General features: G+C 34.4%; 2 protein-coding genes across 2 annotated transcripts; both read left to right on the top strand.

Annotated features, from left to right (window-relative positions):
- The first annotated feature begins 9527 nt into the window (after nt 1-9527).
- On the top strand, nt 9528-10679 carry LOC126727977 (uncharacterized). The gene is made up of 2 exons (XM_050433870.1): nt 9528-10451; nt 10569-10679. The coding sequence occupies exons 1-2, from the start codon at nt 9528-9530 to the stop codon at nt 10677-10679; spliced, it is 1035 nt and encodes a 344-aa protein (XP_050289827.1).
- Nucleotides 10680-19743: 9064 nt separating this feature from the next.
- On the top strand, nt 19744-21583 carry LOC126725496 (G-type lectin S-receptor-like serine/threonine-protein kinase CES101). Its single transcript, XM_050430258.1, has 2 exons — nt 19744-21059; nt 21403-21583. Exons 1-2 carry the CDS (start codon nt 19919-19921, stop codon nt 21486-21488), a joined length of 1227 nt encoding a protein of 408 aa, XP_050286215.1. The 5' UTR covers nt 19744-19918; the 3' UTR covers nt 21489-21583.
- The last annotated feature ends 640 nt before the right edge of the window (nt 21584-22223 follow it).

The following is a 22223-nucleotide window of genomic DNA, read 5'->3' as shown; positions in this document are numbered from 1 at the left end:
AATTAAATCCTCAAACTCCATTTATCATTTATGGAAGAAACAAAACTCCAATTTTTACATTTATGGACAAATTTTTACATTAACACAACATTCACTCCGATTTTTACATATTGAATCCTCAAACAAATACCCAAAAATAGAAACTACTGAGAGAGGAACAAAACTCCATTTATCATTTATGGACATATTTTTACATTAACACAACATTCACTCCGATTTTTACATATTAAATTCTCAAACAAATACCCAAAAACAAAAACTATTGAGAGAGGAAATGAACCTCCCTCCCCCCCCCCCCCCCCCCCAAAAAAGAACCAAAAAGAAAAGAAAAGAAGAAGAACTCAGACCGCGTGCTCCTCTATGACAAAAACGACAGCCACCACGAGAATTGTGCTCCTCCACGAGGCTAAGGGTGGGTCGATGAGTGAATGAGAGTGAGGGTGATGATGAGATGTAAGTGTTTGAGTGAGGGTGAGAGTCTGTAAGGACTAGATGAGATGCAAGTGAGAGTGAGAGTCAATTAGGGAGGTGGCTGAGTTGAGAGAGAAAAGAGAGAGGCGGCTGAGTTGAGAGAGAAAGGAGAGAAATGAGTTTTAGGTTAGGGTTGTGATATATATATATAGGTAAGTTTTTTTGTAATTTTATATTTAGGCTAACTAAGTTGGGTCAGGTTTTTGACAAAACCTGAACCCATTTCAGTTTTTTTTTTTTTTTTTTTTAAAAAAAACCCATACTCGACCCTATTCTTTATCAAACTGGGTAAAACCCGACCCATTAGGGTCAGGTAGGTTCAGGTACTTGTGGGTTAGGCATAAATTGCCATCCCTAGATTTTGCTAGGGTCTACTCAAAATCATGGATGTTTCGTAGGGTTCTCATGCTTTTATTAGGGATAGAGATAGACGACTTTTGGAACATTGAACAATCAAGTGGTTTTTTTTTTTTTTTTTTTGAGAAATGGATACTTGCTGATATATATTAAGCAAAAGAGGAAGAATCATCCAATACAAAAGACATAATATCTGTTGGAACACACTCCAACCAGATAAGAGAAGAAAAAAATTGTCTCGCTCGTTGGGCTAAGGCATGAGCGACCGCATTACCTTGCTGACGTACGTGAGCGAAAGATATACTCCGAAATGAGTTTGATAAGTAAGCAATATCCTTGATGAGATGCCTGCCTCGAGAATTCTCCATGCCGGTTCGCCTTAAGGAGTTTACCACAGATTCAGAATCACCCTCGCATATAAACTGATCAAAACCCGACTCAGCGGTAAAGCTTACGGCACGCCTGGCAACGAGGAGTTCAAGGATTTCCATTGTTGGAGGTTTCACGATTTGCTCGGATAAGGCAGCTAACACCTAGCCCTCACTGTTGCGGACTACTACCCCAATTTCGGCCATATTAGATTCCGCAAACATGGCACCGTCATAGTTAGTTTTCACTGAACCCGCACTAGGAGGTTGCCATCTGGTAGGAGAAGCTCGGCGTCTATGGGAATGCTGATTGTCTAGCTCCCTGAATTCACAAAGGTAGTTCTTGGCATAATTAGCGATATTGCGAATAGGCAGGGGATTATCATTGAGGCAAGCTTTGTTCTTTTGATACCAAATTGACCACGCTGTAACAGCAAATAACGGAAGCAGCGACGGTTTGACTCGGATTTTTTGTAGAACTTCCGAGAAAGAGACAGGGGCCATTAAGCTCATGTCCACCCATCCGAAATCAGACTCCCAAACAACTTGGACGCAACTACAACTCCAAAGAGCGTGCACAACAGATTCCGAGTCCCCAGAACAGCGAGCACAGCCCGATTCCTGGAGGATTTTTCGCTTCATAAGGTTATCTTTATTGGGCAACGAGTTGGTACAAGCTTTCCAGAGAAAATGCTTGACCTTCCCGAGGACCTTTAGCTTCCATATGGTTTTCCAGAAGCCTTTTTGCGAGTCCGAGACTTGGGGCCAATTCATATCAAAGTTATGGAGCTCGCACAGGAGTTTATAACCAGACTTTACCGAATAGCAACCCGATTTTTCTGTTCTCCAAACCAAAGTATCGGGTTGAGGAGTAGAACACAGGGGAATAGACTTAATGAGACTTGCATCAGGTGGAAAAAAGCACAGGTCAATGAGGTTGGAGAGCTGATTCGACCATCAGGATTAGGAAGCCAAGCATCCTTATAAATCCGAACAGATTCACCACTGCCTACTCTCCAGAAAGCTCCTTTGTTAATTAAATCTCTAGACCACAAAATACTTTTCCATGCAAAAGAGCCCGTAGAATTTTTAGCTTCAAAAATTGAGCAACTTGGAAAATACTTTGCCTTGAACACTCTGTAAAAAAGAGGCTCCTTATCATGAATCAATCTCCACACTTGTTTAGCCAACATGGCTTTATTGAATTTACATAAGTCTTTGAAACCAAGACCCCCTTCACTCTTTGGTTGACACAAGACCTCCCATTTTTTCCAATGAATTTTTCTCCTATCACCCCTTTGACCCCACCAAAACTTCCGAATGAGCATCTCAATGTCTTGACAAAGCCCAATAGGTAATTGAAAACAACTCATTGCAAACGTAGGGATGGCTTGAACCACCGCCTTCAAAAGAACTTCTTTGCCCGCTTGCGACAATAATTTCTCCTTCCACCCTTGGAGTTTACCCCACACCATATCCTTAATAAAATTTAAGCTCGCCTTTTTTTTCCTCCCAACCACCGTCGGTAAGCCCAAATACCTTTCATACTCCTTTATTTCGGCCACCCCAAGCAAATTTTTTATTTCTTCCTTTATGGCACTAGAGGCATTGCTACTGAAAAAGAGGGTCGTTTTATCCGAGTTAATTTTTTGACCGGATGCACGTTCATATTTCCCCAATATCTACTGAATTTTTTCCACATCCCCCACCCTAACTCGGCAGAATAATACACTATCATCTGCAAAAAAAAGATGAGAAATCTTTGGACCATTTCTGCAAAGGGAAACCCCCTCAATATGCTTGTTGTCCACTGCATGATCAATTAACCCATTTAAACCTTCGGAACATATTAGAAAAAGATAAGGGGAGAGAGGATCACCCTGCCGAATACCTCGAGTTGGCACTATATGACCTTTAGGTTCGCCATTGACTAAGATCGAATAGGATATGGATTTTATGCACTCCATAATCCATCCTATCCACTTCAAGTCAAAGCCCATTTTTTCCATGATCCTTTGCAGGAACACCCATTCCAACCGGTCGTATGCTTTACTCATATCCAATTTTAAAGCCATATGACCCATTTTTCCCGTTCTTTTTCTTTTCATGTGATGCAACGTCTCAAAGGCCACCAAAATGTTATCGGAAATAGCTTTGTCCGATTGAAAGGCGCTCTGAGATTTTGAGATAATATGGGGTAGCACTTTCTTCAACCTATTGGCCAAAACTTTCGAAACAAGCTTATACAAAATATTACATAGAGCAATTGGACGGAATTCAGTAACAAATTCGGGGCTTTTCACCTTAGGAATTAGAGTAATAAAAGTGTGATTCAAACCTGGTTCAATTGAATTCGAATTTAGACAAGAAATCACAGCTTTGACTACGTCGTCCCCAATGCTCTCCCAATAATGTTGGAAAAAGATTGGCAGCATTCCATCTACGCCCGGAGCTTTTAGCGAGGCCATTTCCTTCAAGGCTTTCTCCACCTCATCCTTTGAGAAATTTCTGGTTAAACAATTATTCATATCATCGGACACCACCTTTTTTGTATGTTGGACAACTTCCTCAATGTCATGCGGATTAGAGGTAGTAAACAATTGATTGTAATATTCAATAATCATCTCAAAAACTTTTTCATCACCTGAAGCTATTCTTCCCCGAGAGTCTCTGAGTTCCGTAATGTTGTTTCTCCTGAAACGCTGAGACGCCCGGTTATGGAAATAGCTAGAATTTTTATCCACAGAGATCATCCAATGCACATGACTACGCTGCTGCCGCATTTTTTCTTCCACTCTAAGCAAATCTGCCACTTCAGTTTTTAATTGAAGAAAAAACTCCACACTCCCTCCTTTCGTTGCATCCTCTTCCGCTAATTTTAGATTCTTTTTTTTCTCTGCCAATGCACTTACCACATTACCAAAAGAATTCTTACTCCAATCACGCAACTGAGTTTTGCATGTATCGACGTTCATCATAACTTTGGCCATAGGTGGTTCCGAGGAGATGGTCTTCCAGGCGTTCTTCACTGTGTCATGGCAGCCTTGCTCTTCTAACCAAATATTTTCAAAACGCCAGGGGCGTTGAGGTTTTAAGCTAATCCCATCGGGAAGGACCAAAATAGGGCTGTGGTCCGATGAAGCACACACACTAGAGTTTTCACTTTTGTTGCAGGAAAAAGATTAAACCATTCCGTTGTACACACAGCCCTGTATATGCCCCCCCTTTTTTTTTTTTGCTGAATGCAAGTGAAGTGGTGTTATGACTGACCCCACTTCAAACGACTCTTTGCATTTGTTTATGAGTTAAGAATGACACAAGTGCTTGTGGGGTGTGGGGGGCAAGAGTCGGGGTTCAAGTTTTCAAGAGAGAGCTTTACACACATATACACTTAAATTAGGTTAAAGTATAAATTATATCTTGTATCAAAAAAAAAAAAAAAATGACACAAGATTTAAAGCACAAAGACCAGAATCTGTCCCAACCCAAGGTTTCACAAAAGAGTGGTAAAAGAAAATTAAGCAAAAAAAAACAAAACAAAACAAAAAATTCTTATTTATTTATTTATCTTTACCCTTTTTTTTATTCATTTTTATTATTAATGCCGCATTCTCTTATTTGACAAATATTTTTTGGCTAAATAAAAAATAGGGTTTTTCGTGTGCACTTAACTACCCATATACTTCAAAACTGAATATTGTACAGTAGGATATGAGAAAATACTTGGGAAAAAGAAAAGCTATGTACTATCTGTAACGTTCAAATAAGCATATTTTTTACGAGACGCTAGAAGGACGCAATTGGTTGTATAATTGAATTTGGCAGGGTCCAGTCCAAATCATGGATATGTTTTGTTGGGGTTTCATGCTTCTATTAGGGACAGAGAGAGACAAGTCTTCGAAGAGTGTATTATCCAAAAAATAAATGGTCTTCGAACGATGACTAGATTGACTCTTGGAACATTGAACATTCAAATGGTTTATATGAACCACACAACTTTTGGCCCAAAACAAACGGCTCTTTGCATGCTTCCACCTAATTTTGCACTTCGCATACTCTCCAGAAGGGACCTTTATACACATATACACTTAGAGTCCGTTTGGTTGGAGGGGTAGAAAAGTGGGAAAATAAATAATGATAAAAGGATGGAAAATTGGGAGGATAGAAAAGATTTTAATTTCCTTCATTTTTATTTGGTTGGGAGTGGAAAAATAGAGAGTAAGAAAAAGTGAGTTTATATAAATTTACGTATAAGTGAGTTTATATAAATTTACATATATATCCTTGTTAAAAAATGATACCCAATTAAAACTAAAAAAAGTGATAAACAACCAAAAAAAAACCAATCGCCTAAATTTATTAAAAAATATAAATCATGTCCATGAAAAAAACACATCTAAACAAAAAATACACACACACACAAAAAAAAAAAAAAAAAAAAAAAAAAAAAAAAAAAAAAAACGAAGAAGAAGAAGAAGAAGGAGAGGCAGTCAACGTTGCCCAGTAAATCAAAAGTAAAAAGGAAAAGAAAAGAAAAAGTGTAAAGAAAAGCAACGTGGGTGAAGATGCAATTGTACATGGGCATTTTCATCTAAAAATGATGCCCAATTTCTCTCTTCAATTTTCTCTCCATTTTGAAGAGAAAACTTTTTGGTAGTTCTAGGGAGAAAATACTGAGTCCCGCCATTTATTTTTCTTTCTCTCCACCTAACCAGCAAACACACTCCAAAAAAGTTTTCCTTCCCATTTTCTCTCCATATTTTTCTATCCACCCTACTTCACCTCCAAACAAACACACCCTTATATCAGTCCAGAATATAATTTTATCTTAGAGCAATTTTTTTTTCTTCTAAAATGGGTAAAAATATAATAGACTCATTTATTTTGCAACACAACAAGTGAGACATAAGATTTCTATTCCGTCAAGAGACCTTGTTTGTCTTTATTTGTTTTTCTTCTCTTTTTCTTTTTCTTTTTAAAAAAAAAAAAAAAAAAAAAAAAAAAAAAAAAAAAAAAACTCATTAAATCAATTTCAGCAAAAAAAAAAAAAAAAAAAAAAAAAAAGACTGATTCCAAATTTTTTATTTTTTTTATGGAATTAGTTACAACAATAACCGACCATGCAAAACAATTACCCAAAAAATCCTAATTCAAAAGAAATAAGACATACATAGCCCTTGGGAATCAAATTGCAAAACAAAGTTTTCAAGTTGAAAGCACCCCTTTCTAATGAATGCAATAATGCAACATACTCTGCTTTCGATAGCATCTATTCTCTTCCATTTGGTGAATTTTTTTCCCTTTTTTGGGGAACCTATCATACACAGGCCATTTCATGCTTAGCGGTATTACTCATGCCCCCCTATTCCAAATGACGACCCTTATATCACAATTTGCAAAGTACGTGCTACTCATTTAATGTGTCTTGATACCCAAAAAAAAAAGGGATGAATATTGCAATAATGCTTCTCTCCACTACAACAAAATGTATTTTTAGCGATGAAAATTAGTGAGGAAAAATTTTTCATTGCTAAAAATACAGATTTAGTGACGAAATATGAGTTTTGTCGCTAATAATGAAAAAAATTATAACATTTAGAGATGAAAAATAAATTCCGTAACTATTGTGATCTGAAAAATGGGTGCCAATAGGGAAAACTTTGGCACAAACTTAATTAATCTATAGCGACGAAATATTTTGTCGCTAAAAGTTGAAATTTTTAGTGACAAAATATTTCGTCACTGTAGGTATTGCTGTGGATAGTATTAGCGACGAAAATTATTTCGTCGCTTTAAGGAAGCTTTAGTGACTAAAAATAATCGTCACTAAAAATAATCATGGTTTTTCATTTCACAGTTTTAGCGACGAAATCACAATTCGTCACTAAAAGTATGCTATAGCGACAAAATTTGAATTTCGTCGCTAAAAATATTAACAAAATATGGTTTCTTTAGTTACGAAATTAAAATTTGTTGCTAAAAGTGTTATAGCAATGAAATTAAAGTCGTCGCTAAAAGTGTAACAAATTTTGTCTCCTTTTGTGACGAAACCGAAATTCGTCGCTAGAAGTGGGCAATAGCGACGAAAACATTTCGTCACTAAAGACTTCAATATAAATACTCCCAAACTAGCCCCATTTCAATACCAAAACAAAAAAGTACCAAGCTTGACTCTTAAGCTCCAATCGTCGCTGATACTTGTGATGAACCCAACCGTTGCCGATAATCCCACTCACCGTCGCCGATGACCCAACCATTTCCGATAAGCCAAATGAACTCAATCATCGCCCAAATGAACTCAATTATCTCTGATAAGCCCACTCACCATTGCCGATAATGCAACCATCACCAATAAGCCCACCGTCGCCGATAACCTAAAAGAAAACCAACTGTCACCAATTCGAGCATTTTGTCGCCGATTTGAGCCATCACAAACTCCGTTCCCATCGCCATAGTAAGTCACTCATCCTTTTTCTACTATTTCACAATTTCAAAGAATACCCATTGCTTATTTCTTCATCTCCTTTTCCCATTTCTCTGCTCCATTTGTGTCTCTCTTAATGTTCATTGGTAAATACTGTGAATTTGTAATGTGAAAGGTTTTTGGTATTGTTTTGTTTATTCGTTTTTATTTTAGCTCTTTTTTTTTCTTTTTCTTTTTTCTTTTTTTTCTTTTTCATTTACATGCATTCTATGAGCAGCCAAACAGAGACTATCTGAATGGCTATGGTTATCTTTATTTGTTTGTAAATAAGAATTCAGTAGCAAATTGTGTTCGGCACTTGCTTCGGCGATATGCATGTTGAAATTTTTTTTAATGTTTGAGTTGTACTGACTGCTCTCTTCCTTTTTTTTTTTTCATTTTACAGGAAATGCCTTTCTGATAGGAACCTTTTGTAAGTCAAATTAATGCTTAATACTTTAGGAATGGACATGGTGACATAATTGAATTGTTTTTGGAGTTTATCTCTCTGTGCACTTTGTTGATATTATTTGTATTGTTTTCTATATGGGTTTGGTGAATAGGAGACCCGTAAATTGAATTTTCTTCGCATATAGTTTGTAAAGGCTTTTGATGAATGCCCATTGGTGACATAATTTGAGGGCTTTTTTTTTTTTAGTATTGGTGAAAAGGTTTCTGGTTGAATGTGATGACAAGGTTAGTGATTGTTTGGGTTGTTGTGGGGGAATAGAAAGCGGCTTAGACCTGTGAAAGTTAAAGACCAAAGCTTAGTCAACAAATCAAACTTGTACACTTAGCTTGATCATAGTAAGTAAACTCTATTTAAATACCTATAAAACCCTATACTTGTGATGTTTGTGATTGGTTTTGTGGTGGGTTGTTGTGATGGAGCAAGGGGGTGGCTTGCATGGTGTTATAAGGTGGTTTAAATTCATATTGGGAGTGTTTTAATTTCTTGCAAATGTGAATGGACCTTATTGATTAGATGTGATGAATAGTACTTTAATTGATTTCAATACTTGTAAACACTCTATACTTGTGATGTTTGTGATTGGTTTTGTGGTGGGTTGTTGTGTTGGAGCAAGCAGGTGGCTTACATGGTGTTATAAGGTGGTTTAAATTCATATTGGGAGTGTTTTAATTTCTTGCAAATGTGAATGGACCTTATTGATTAGATGTGATGAATAGTACTTTAATTGATTTCAATACTTGTAAACACTCTATACTTGTGATGTTTGTGATTGGTTTTGTGGTGGGTTGTTATGTTGGAACAAGCGGATGACTTGCATGGTGTTATAAGGTGGTTTAAATTTTAAGAGTATTTTTAATTTCTTGCAAATGTGAATGGACCTTATTGATTAGATATGATGAATAGTATTTTATTTGATTTCAATACTTGTAAGCATTATAGTTGTGATGCTTGTGATTGGTTTTGTGGTGGATTGTTGTGTTGGAGCAAGCGAGTGGCTTGCATGGTGTTATAAGGTGATTTAAATACATATTAGGAGTGTTTTTTCAATTCTTGCAAATGTGAATGAGTTTTGTTGATTAGATGTGATGAATAATATTTTATTTGATTTAAATATTTGTAAAACTCTGTACTTGTGATGTTGGAAATTGATTTTGTGGTGGGCTATTGTGTTGGAGCAAGTAGGTGGCTTGCATGATGTTATAAGGTGGTTTAAACTAATATTGGGAGTGTTTGAGTGTGCAATGTATATTTGTTTAAGTATTAATATAGACTTGTGTATTCATGAATGTGATAGAACTTTATCTAAGTAGCTTATAGACTTAAATGTTAGAATACATTATGCATGAGTTGTCCTTATTTTACTAAAGTAGCATTCATCTTGTAATTGTAGTCAAACATGGATAAAAGTTGGATGACAATGGGTAAGACACCCGATGGTAGATTAAGTCATCCATATATTGAAGAGGTCAATGCATTTATTAATTTTGCAAAAGCGGTTGTGAACTTAAGTAGTAATATTCTGTGCCCGTGTATTCACTGTGTGAATTGCTATCGACAATCTCCTCATACTGTGCGTATCCATTTGCTTCATCATGGGATTATGCAATCTTACATTAAATGGTATAATCATGGAGAACCTCGTGTATTGAACGAGAACATTCATGATAATGAAATGTCAGATGGTGATCATATGGATGGTATCAATGCCTTGGTAGGTGACCGAATTAGAGGGGAACCAAGAAATGCAACCGAAGATGAGGAAGTGCGTCATTTTAACAAACTTAAGGAGAATGCAAAGCATGAGTTGTATCTAGGTTGCACTGATTATAGTATCTTGAAGTTTGTTATTGAGATGTTGAATGTAAAGGTAATGACCAACTTGAGTAATAAGAGACTTGATATGATGATAGAATTGCTAACAAAGGTTTTACCGAAAGGTAACTTGGTTTCAAGGTTAACTTATGAAGCAAAGAAGATATTATGTGATTTGGGCATGTCATACGAGCATATAGATGCATGCAAAAATGATTGTGAACTATTTTGGAAGGAAAATGAAAATCTTGATAAATGTTTGGTGTGTGAGGCGCCTAGGTACAAGGATACACATGCCCAAGGTAAGAAGATTCCTCATAAGGTATTGCGTTACTTCCCGTTGACACCGAGACTAAGGAGATTGTACATGTCAGGGCAAAGAGCTAAGGACATGAGATGGTATATATATAAACGTGTGGATGATGGGATAATGAGGCATCCGACTGATATTGAGGAGTGGAAGGAGTTTGATTTGCAACATCTTGATTTTGCCCTCAAACCTCGGAATGTAAGATTGGGGTTGGCTACAGATGGATTTAACCCTTTTGGGAATATAAACAGCAACTATAGTATGTGACCTGTCATACTTATCCTCTATAACCTATAATCTTGGTTGGTTATGAAGGAGCCATATTTTATGTTGTCCTTGCTTATTCCTAGTCCTCATCAACCGGGAAATGAGATTGATATTTACTTGAAACTATTGGTTAATGAGTTGAAGGAGTTGTGGGAATAAGGTGTAGAAACTTATGATGCTTATAGTAAAGAGTATTTTCAAATGTGTGCAACTTTGTTGTGGACAATACATGACTATCCTAGATTTGGTAGTGTATTTGGGTGGAGGACAAAAGGTTATCATTCTTGTTACACTTGCAACAATAAACCATATTTAGAAGCTTTGGAAAGTAAAATTGGATTCATTAACTATCGAGCTTATTTGCCTACGGAATATTATTGGAGACATAGTCAGTTGCATAATGGTTTATCAGAGAAACGAAAGAAATCTTTAGAGTTGCAAGTGGGAAAGATACAAGAATAGCTAGATAGAATGCCAAATATAATTTTAGGAAAGCATCCAAGTAACAAGAAGAGACAACTCATTGGGGAGCCAAATTGGTCAAAGGTAAGTACTTTGTACAAGCTTCCATACTGGAAGAATAAGAAGCTTAAGCACACTATTGATGTCATGCATGTGGAGAAGAACATTAGTGAGAGTACTTACGGTACTTTGTTGGGCATTGAAGGGAGAAACAAGGATACTGACAAGGCACGAATAGACTTGCAAAATATGAACTTTAGACACACGTTGCATTTGAAACAACGTCCTGATGGATTATATGACAAGCCTCGGGCTTTCTTTTCATTAAGCCCAAATGAAAGGGATGGTTTCTATAACTATTTGAAATCAGTCAAGTATCTGGATGACTATGCAGCCAACATATCAAGGTCAATAAATGCAAAAAATGGTAAATTATCTAGTTTAAAAAGCCACGACTGTCATGTGCTACTACAACGAATTCTTCCAATTGGGTTGCGAGGGTTTGCACATAAACACATTAATATTGTATTGTTTGAGTTGGGCAGCTTCTTCCAAGACTTATGCTTAAGGACCCTAAAGTAAAGTGAATTGGAGAAACTAGAAGAACGTATAGTTCTTATACTATGCAAGCTTGAGAGGTTCTTTCCTCCAGCATTCTTTGATGTTATGGTCCACCTTACTGTTCACTTACCTTAAGAAGCAATTCTAGGAGGCTCGGTACAAAATCAATGGATGTACCCAATTTAAAGGTAATTGATCCTTTAATGCATCCATCAATTGCATATTTCCCATGTGGTATAAAATCACATAATATACGTATTTTTTCCTCATAGGCACTTTAGAAAATTGAAAAGATACGTTTCCAACTAAGCTCGACCAGAAGGTTCGATTGCAAAGGCTTACATTCTCAAAGAATGTATTAACAACTGGTCTTTGTATATTGATGGAATCGAAATTGTGTATAATCGAAGAGAAAGAAATAAAGATTTTGATGAATCTAGCGAAGGATTAATAGTTTTTTCATAGATTGCCCGACCTACAAATGGTAGGCGGAATGATGGCAACTTGTCTCGTGCATTGCTTGATACTACTCGTTGGTACTTGTTGTACAATAGTCTTAAGCTAGAGCCTTATTTAAAGTATGTGATTTTATATGCATGTCTTGCTTAATCAAGTTTTGAATATTATTTGCAATGCTTAACTAAAAATAAATTACCTTATTTTTAACAGTGAACACAAAAGCACATTGCATAATCCTACTAGAGAAGTCATAACTCAAATCCAACGACAAGAGTTTCCTAAGTGGTTTAGAAAACGTATAAGACATTTGAAATTTAATCATGCACTAATAAAAATTAAACATTTAAATAGTTTCGTCATTACTTATTACTAATTAATATCACTTGTTGTATGTCATTATAGATGAATAGATTGAAAGTTAACGAGTCACTAAAAACTACTAAACAGCTATGGTCATTAGCAAATGGTCATAAGCCGCATGTGAAGGAGTACACAGTTTATATGGTCAATGGTGTAAAGTTCCATACAAGGGACCTAGACAATTGTCGTGTAACCCAAAATAATGGTATATGTATCGAAGGGGACTATAAGGGAGAAATGCACGACTACTATGGTCATTTGTACAAAATTTGGGAATTGGAGTATGTGTTTCACCATAAAGTTGTTTTACTCCAGTGTGAATGGTACAATACTGGTACCAATAGTTGAAGGAAAACAATAAGAACCGATGCACACTGCACAAGCATTGATGTTACAAGTTGGTGATATGAAAATGACCTTTTTATACTTTCTAGTCAAGCGAGACAAGTTTTCTACCTTCAAAATACCAAATTGGGTGAATCTTGGAAAATTATGCAATCCATCCAACATAGAGGAGTGTTTGATATCCTAGAAATTAGGGGTGGAGAATCCAATGATAATACAGAAGATAGTGACGCATTCCAACAAAAAACGATTGTTGATGTTGTCTTTATTAATGTTGAGGACAATATTATTAACTATTGTATGGGTGATGTTGAAACTGAGGTTATTCTTGAAGGTGGAACTTCAAGAGATGTTAATCAAAATGAAGAGCATGACATACCTAATGTTGATTTTGATATGGATTATGATATGTAGAGTTCATAACAATTGTCTTAAATATTGTGTGCTTGTCTTAAAGTTTTATGCTTGTCTAAGTAACAATTATTTTGTACTTATCTTAAACTTGATATAGATATTGATGTGATCATTTGTTGTGTTGAGTTAGTAGTAATTATGTTCAAATTTAGCATTTGTGAATTGCTTGATATGGATAATGGTATAGACTATGATATGTAAAGTTAATAGTAATTGTTATTGAGATGTTTTGTACTTATCTTGAACTTGATACGGATATTGATGTGGTCATTTGTTGTGTTGAGTTAGTAGCAATTGTGTTCAAATTTTGCACCTGTGAGTTGCTTGATATGGATAATGGTGTGGACTTTGATGTTAAGTTAGTTGCAGTTGTACTTATCTTTCATATCAATACATAGTTTCAAAAAATGCCCAAAAAGGCTTAATACACTCGTAGCATACCAAGGTATGAGATGACAAGATTGGATAGAATAAGACAAAACCAAGAGAGATTCGATGCTTTGGGATTGAAGCATATCTCAACTTCTCTAAAGGATTTTGTTCAGTTCAATTGTGCAAAAAGGAAAAGAAGTAGAGTTAGTGTTGTGGTAGATGATGATTATGTACTACCTATTGTGACGACGACAATGATGATGAGTCATCTAATTTTGTAATCCATAAGGTACAATAGATGTTCCATATGGTACAATAAATGACAATAACTTTATTGTTCCATTACTTGTAATGACTTTGTTGTTCCATTATATGTATGTTAGTTAGTTACAAATGGCACCAGGACGACTTACACGCTCGCGAGGTGATGGTACCAAGACGACTCACACTTGAACTGTGGATTGAACTCATTGATGGGAGATGGACCAATGAGGATTGACTAGTAAATTATTTATGCGTATATTATTATTATTATCCAATGTTTACTATATTATGTTGTAAACTGATTAGATTAATGCTTAGATGAAGTAAATGTATACTTTTTTATTCATCGTCTAATAAATATCTTGAATGTCGTTTATTAGAATAAATCAAGAAAGAACTTTGAAAATAGGAAGAAAACTTCAAGCAAACATATATGTGAGATAAAGGCACTTGCTATTAAGGTTGATGAAGAGGTGCGTGTTTTTTCATTTTCTTAAACCTTAGTATATTACATGTTGTGATTAATTAAGTACATCTATCTAACACTTAAATGTTAATTAATCAGACAAATAATAATGACGGTCAAGTTCCTGAATTGGCAAAAATCTTCAGAGATGTTTATTTCAATCCAAATACAATATGTGGATACACCATGAGGATAAAGCGTCATATGTATATGTATCATTCCATCCCTATCATGTTTGTAAAACTATAACATATGTAGTATTAATGTTGTGATTGTTTGTTTCTTTCTCTTTTTCAAATGATAGGAAAATATTCTCAAAGTGCATGAGTATCATTGTCAAGATCCTAATGCAATTCCCCTTACACAAGAGGAGATCTCAAACTTGGTTTTTAAGAAGAAGTCCGGTATTGTAAAAGGACTTGGCATGAGACCTTCATCTTCTCTAGTAACCACCGCGTCATCTAATTCCTCAGTGGAGTATATCCAATGGCTAGAAAATGAGATAATTGAGCTTAAAGAGGCAAGAGTTAGGGACCAAGAGGAGTGAGCTAGGGACCAAGAGGCACGAGCTAAGCAAGAAGAGGTCCAAAAGAATATTCTTAACTTTTTGAGGAGCAAGGGTTATGATGAAGCTCTTACCTATGGGGGCAGTTCAACTTCAAGTTAAAACACTTTTTGGTTAGTACTTTATTTTAGTAATTGACTCACACTACATGGTGTGACTACTCTTAATGCATTGTTAGAAATGTTTTTTATAACATAGTTAATATTTTTACTTTACAATTTTAATTGTTTTTATATATGTGCAAATTTCTTATTGGTGGCTTTTAGGAGATTTACTTTTGGCATTACTTGAAAACATATGAGGACATCTTACGCTAGTTCTAATTATATTATGCTACACTTTTTGTATTGTTATAAAACATCTTAAGTTATTGTATATGTTGCAAATAATTATTGTATGGAAGGAATTTGAATTGGATACTTGTTTTATTTTTTACTTGTGGAATATATGGATCTTTTTTTATAAATGTGTTGTTGAAATAAATGTATTATTCAAATGTGAGGTTTTAATAATCTAATGATAGGTTACAAGTTAATATCAAAGCCATGAAAAAAATAAAAATAGGAAATAAGTTTTAGTGATGAATTTTTTCATCTCACAAATATAGAAACAAAAAATTGTTTTAGTGACAAAATATTTCGTCGCTAAATGTAGCAAAATTTTGTAAGAAATGGTTTTAGTAATGAAAATTTTCGTCACTATATGTGCTTGGATTTTCTTAAAAATAGTTTTAGTAACGGACTTTTTCGTCACTATATGTACCCGAAAATAGTTTTAGTGACGAAATTATTTATTACTAAATATGATTTAATAAACTAAAGTGTTTTTAGTGACGAAATGTTTTCGTCACTGAATGGTGCTTTTAGCGAGGAAAACATTTAGCGACGAAACGTTTTAAAAAGAAAAATCAAATCGGACTTTTAGTGACAAAATTTTTCGTCACCAGGACTTTTAGCGACGGGACTTTTAGGTACAAATTTTTTCATCATTGAAAGTACATCTCTCTCTCTCTCTCTCTCTCTCTCTCTCTCTCTCTCTCCACTCAATAAGAGCTTCTTCATCTTATTCTTCTTGCTCCAACTTACTAGCATACATTAGAAATTAGCGCTAAATACATTAGAAACTATCACTACATAAGCTAAATAGACTACTCCTCTAACCAATCACTCAAGAGTTGACCAAAATTTTGCAATTGAAATTTGCTTTATACAAGCGTTGAAGCGCTTGTGCTACATCTGTTTCAAAGTTGCATTAAAAACACTAGTATCCATGGCAATTGCTTTGGACACAGCCATGAGAGATGAGGCTACTAAAATTGGGACCCATGGTTGACTTCGTGTGGACCCCGAAATTATATGACCAAAATCATCTCTCATTATTATTCCTACACCGTATAAGCTCCATATGTATACTCAATAGCTTTTATAGCCCAATTGACTAATACCAATTTGGGGATGGAGTTTGCCATCTAAGAGCACTAGTATCTAGGGATGCAAAAAATAAAAAACTTATTTTTGCATCTTCAAATACTACTTTATGTATTTTACTAACCCATTTTGCTACTCACCCAACATCTCAATTTTTATTTTTACATACAACTCAATAAAATAATATAAACTAACTAATAAAATAATAAAAAGTACCGTTCTCTCTTTTTTTCCTCCTACTATTTTTTTCTCTTCACACACAACCACAAGATTAAAATAATTTTTTTTTTCTTTACAACCTATAAACAGTAAGGTTGCATATATGCAACCTTATTGTTCATAGGTTTCAATTTTTTTTTTAAGTTTACAAACCCAGATGGAGTGGGTTTTGGGTGTCTTGAGTTGTAAAATAGCAATTGGAGGGTTTTTACACCTCCCAATACTAGTGCTCTAACCCCAAATGGACAGGATTCAATCCAACTCTGCCATTTAGAACGGTCCAACTATGTCTTGTAAGTGGCAAGGAAATCAACCAGCATGCATTTTGGCTCAATATGCTAAAGGAATTAATACTTATATAACTTGGATAGAAGAAAATTCTAGTATGCTTAAGTCCACATTGGCTCAGGATGTTTTGAATTTATCTTCTTCTTAATGAAAGTTACAATATTCTTACATATATATATATATATATATATATATATATAAAGGGTTATGTGTACACGTGCCTATTTGATAAGTGCTATACATAATTGTGACTAGACAATACATGCTTGTATCCTTGTATTTTATGGTTTTTATTAGAATTGGTAATAATTGGTATACGCCTAAGCCAATTTTGTTTATCTTTCTTCTTACTATAAGCAACGAGAGGCATTATTGTAAAAGTCCCCTTGCTTAGTTAACTAGACATATTCGATATAATAAATGTAGTAATAGATATGTAATCTTGATCATTAGTTAATAAGTTATAACACCACCACACACCCTTGATACGATGGTCACTTCACAAGTATAAGTGCTTATGGAATGTGGGAGATAAGGACCAGAATTCAAATTTTCAGAAGAGAGTTTCACACACATTTATACCTAGATTAGGCTATAGTAGAATTTCTATTTTGTATATATATATATATATATATATATATATATATAAGGTCATAACTAAGGTTATAATTGAGTACTGACAACTAGTGAATTGTTGAATTTAACTCAACAATAATAAAAAATTTGTTCAAAATCAAAGCGAACTCAAGTCAAGCTTACACACAACTTTTGAACTCAATCTTGTCAAAAAACCCAAAAGCTTAAGCTTAGCATGACAAGATTTGATTCATTACTTAAGTTGAGCTCAAGCTCTATATTGAGCTTAAAAATCAAGCTCTTGAATTGGAACTCAAACACAATCTTGGTATCAAGCTCATGCACTCAAGCTTAAACTAAAGCATATAATCAAATGCTTAAATTTGAAAAAAAAAAAATCATTTTGATGATAAAAAATACACACACATTACAATGAAATTATAATCCTGATTTCCCAATGCATTGTTTATTATTATTAACAATTGTTCAACTTACAATATTACCGAACTGACATTATTATTATATATTGTTTAGTGCATATGCCTAAACTTATATTGTTATTTTTACATTAACTTTAAAATTTGGTACATAAATCAAATAAACTGAATAGATTAAAAAAAAAAAATTATAGAAAACGGTCTCTGGGATTTTGTATGATATAACACCCTAAAGAGACCTTGCCAATATTCTTCATCGACTCCGAGACTTATAGTCTAAAAAACCTGATCAATAATATTATGAAGATTATGAAGCATCTTTGAAAATATAACCGTATTAGGTAGTGTATAAAGGATCATATATTAATAGAAGAAAAGACAGATCTATAGGTATATATATATTTTTATGATAATTCAATTATAGAGATAATTAAGTAGAATAACCGTGAGTTTCAGTTAGCTCAATTGGTAAAAAAATTTATGGTTGAATAAGAAATCTGAGGTTCAATTAGAAGCTAAAACTCTCTTAAAAAAAAAAAAAAAACTAGGAGCAGAACTGATATTTTGATGTTGATTGTAATTGTAGTCCTCACCTGAAATTTGTTTTTTTCATATCATTTCAAGAAATATAATTCATTCCACTCTGAAATTTGAATAATTGGATCAAGGTTCCTCAAAATAGGCCAAGACCCCAGTTGAAAATAGGGAGCGACAAGCCCAATTGAACATCTTCCCAGTTTTGGGGGCCCGCCCCGGTGGAGTGGATATGAGATAGACCGGGCACTAATTTAAGTAAATGGAAAACATAACAAGGAGAAATAGTTTGTGGGTCTCTGGTGAGCAGGGGAAGAAGCCTTTATGTGAGGTCTTCCGTAGGCCATAGCTATTAGTTATCTAGATTTGAGAATTGTAAAGAAGATGAGATGGTGAGAAATAGAGAATGAAAGATTTGAGAGTAAAATTGTGAATAAAGACAGATTTTTAGATTAGGAAAATGAAATTTTTTTACCTACTTAAACGAAAAATTAAAAAGTGGACCTGCTTAAATTGCCTGTCAACCTGACCCAACCCCCTATTATAGCAGGTTGTATTTGGGTTGATCCATTTTTCAAGGATTAGAAAAAACAAAAAAAAAAAAAAAAAAAAAAAAACTTGTAATTATACTTTTATTTATTCTTTTTGTTCGGGTAATGACTAATGAGTTTGGGTTCAAATTTGCATAGTATAGGACCTGTTTAGTCTAGCTTTTGAAGAAATTTTAAATGCCTTAAGATCAGTTTTTATTCTATTTCGATTTTTTTTTTTTTTTTGGTGGCCAGTCCATTGAACAAAAATAAAATGAAGATATACAAGACAATGCCAAATTTGGGCTGGGTTATTTTTTAGGGGAAAAAAAAATCACTTTGGGCTCTATATCTTAAAGACATTGTCAATTTAAATCCTGTTATTTTTTATTTGCAGTAATTTAGGCTTACTATGAACTCATTTATAGAAATTAACTGCAAATTGAAAATAACAAAACCAAATTAACTACTAAAATATAGAAACTAAATTGATAATAATCTTTAAAATGTAAGAACAAAGATAATATTTATGCCTATTTTTTTAATGTATTCATGGCTTGGCTTGGGTCGGAGATTACTCAATCCATGGTCCATGAAAAAAAAAAAAAAAAAAAAAACAAAAATTCATTTTGAAAACCAATCCACTTATGGGCCGGCTTTATAGAACGGACCACAAACCACTCACAGATTGTGGACTTTTTTCTTTTTTTTTTTAGCAAAATACTGTGGACTTCATGTTCATGACAAGAGGGTGGAGTGATGTAAATTGACTATAAATTGAAAAAAAAAAAAAAAAAAAAAAAATCTCAAATTGACTATTAAAATATTAAGATCAAATTGATAATAATTCTAAAATGTAAGGTCTAAGATTCATGGTCAATGGATTAAAAAAAAAAAAAAAACATTTAGAAAATCAATCCACTTATGCCGGCTTTGTAGAACGGAGCACCAACCAGTCACAAATTGTGGACTTCATGACAAGGGGTGGACCGATGTTCAAACTTTCTCATCTTCAACGTCTGTTTCTTTTCCTTCCATTTTGACAATAGTTGGTAGATTTTGGTCTCGCATATTCTCTTCCTTCCGCCTCTCTTAACAAAAAAAATCAAAAACTCTGTAATGGCAAGCAAAGTGAGAAATGTTATCCTCTGTTTGTCATGTTTGCTACTCTTCGTGGGGCCATCTTCTTCTCTGCTAGAGACATTAGTGCAAGGACAGGAGTTCAAGGATGGGGATGAATTAGTTTCAGCTCAAGGAAACTTTAAACTAGGATTCTTCACGCTTGAAAGTAACAACTACTACTTAGGAATATGGTACAACGACAACCGTCAACGCCAGGACAATTTAGTGTGGGTTGCAAATCGAGACTCTCCTATCTTTAACAATTCTGGAAGTCTTACCATTGATGATAACGGGAATTTGAAAATTTCACACGATGGGGGTCTTCCTATTGTACTATATTCAGGACAAGAAGGAAGTAACACAAGTGCTGTTCTACTTGACACTGGTAATTTTGTACTGCGCGAACTGAATAATTCAGAGGAATTGTGGCAAAGCTTTGATTATCCTAGTCACATTCTTGTGCCAGGAATGAAACTTGGAGTTAATCGGAAAACGGGACATACTTGGTCTCTAACATCATGGAGAGGAGTGGTGGTTCCTGACTTGGGCGTATTTACCTTTGGCATGGACTCCAACCATACAAATCAATTGGTCATCTTGTGGCACGACAACATCTATTGGACTAGTGGGTCTTTGGAACGAGGGCATTTCACCTCATCTTTTTCAGGTATTTCAGATTCTTACTACAATTTTAGCTACATATCAAATGAGAATGAAACATTCTTCAACTACTCTGTGGAAACGAGTTTCACAAAGTCGCCGCGGTTGGTGATAGATTACTTAGGAAGACTTTCTGACGATAGAGGCATTCTGGTTGATTGTATTTCTCGTTTCTCTGGTTCATCAAAAATGGAAAGATGTATGCCGGCGCAGCTTCCTGAGTGTAGGAGCCCTGATGATGTATTTTATTCACATTTCACTTTCATGTACAATGATGGATTCAAGTTTAGTGGAAGTGAAAACCTGACTCTCATGGATTGTGAGGCCAAGTGCTTGACCAATTGTTCTTGTGTTGCCTACGCATCTACAATTGAGGATGCCCAAACTGGCTGTGAGATTTGGACTAGCACACCGGCAAGATTTAATGGATCTTCAAACTCAAATGCAAGGACAATATACTTCCTTAATTCAGCAATTGGTAAGTCTACTTCACACCCAACTTATAACATTAAAGCTATAATTGATGTATTACATGTACATGTAGAAAATAAGATCATACGCTATCCACGGCTTTGATGTGAAGGATTGGTAATTTGATATACTGGTGGCTTGATGTAGAAAACTAAATTAACTGATTAATTTGTTGTGGACATGGTAAAAATGGATAAATACAAATTGTTGGTTTCTTAACAAGTTCAATAATTTCCAAAAGATTTATCTGGACTGTGAAGGTTAAAGCATATTAAATCATAAGAGAAATGAAAAGAAGTACTATTGGTTCATAGTAGAAGTGAACATTGAAAGTTTGTTTGTCCATGTAGCAAATAAAGAAGAAAACAGGAGAGCAAACACGTGGTGGAGATGGCTCATCATGGCAGTGGGGGCGATTATTATCTCGTTGTACTGATTCTTAAGCAACACTAAATGGAGGGAAAAAAAAAACCGGAATTAAGGGTACCATGCTTCTAATATAGATTTTTTAGATATATTACTGATGATTGAATATCTACTACTTTTTGTGTATCACTCTATGTGTGATTGATGGAACATAGAGTGATAAACAAAAATTGGTACAAAGGATTTGTATTCTATGGAAAAAATTCAACTAACATTTTCCATATATGTTGGGAGAGAAAAAACAAACAAAAGTTCCATGTTCTTCGATAACACATCGGCGTGTTATTTTCTGTTTGCATTCTTCTTCTCTACTCTTTTAGCTTTCATATTACTGCTATGTTATATTGAATATGGCTTAGAGTAGTTATATTCTTTATCCGCTCGCATTTACTCTTTTCCACACTTAATTTAAGTTAGAGTAAAATCAATTGAACCGTAACTTTAATTTGGGGATCTAAACAGCTCTTGTATTTTAACACATTTTTGAGCTTTCATAATAACATGCTTGATATCTTTTTCCTCCAAAAAAAAAAAAAAAAAAAAAAAAAAAAGAATCCTCAAAATGGCCATTTATTACCAAGAGAATTAATATAATTTCCATTTGATTTACTCTAGGAAAAACTCTGTTAAACTTTCAACTTTCAAGTGGTTCAGCAATCATTAAGATAATTTTGATAATGTTAGTAAAATATACATTTGTACTTTCATTTATTATTAAGTTTGTTATCAAAGATTAAACTTTATT

The sequence above is a fragment of the Quercus robur genome, chromosome 5, assembly GCF_932294415.1.
Source record: "Quercus robur chromosome 5, dhQueRobu3.1, whole genome shotgun sequence".
In the NCBI taxonomy this organism is placed as follows: Eukaryota; Viridiplantae; Streptophyta; class Magnoliopsida; order Fagales; family Fagaceae; genus Quercus; species Quercus robur.
This window is presented reverse-complemented; position numbering and strand designations above follow the sequence as displayed.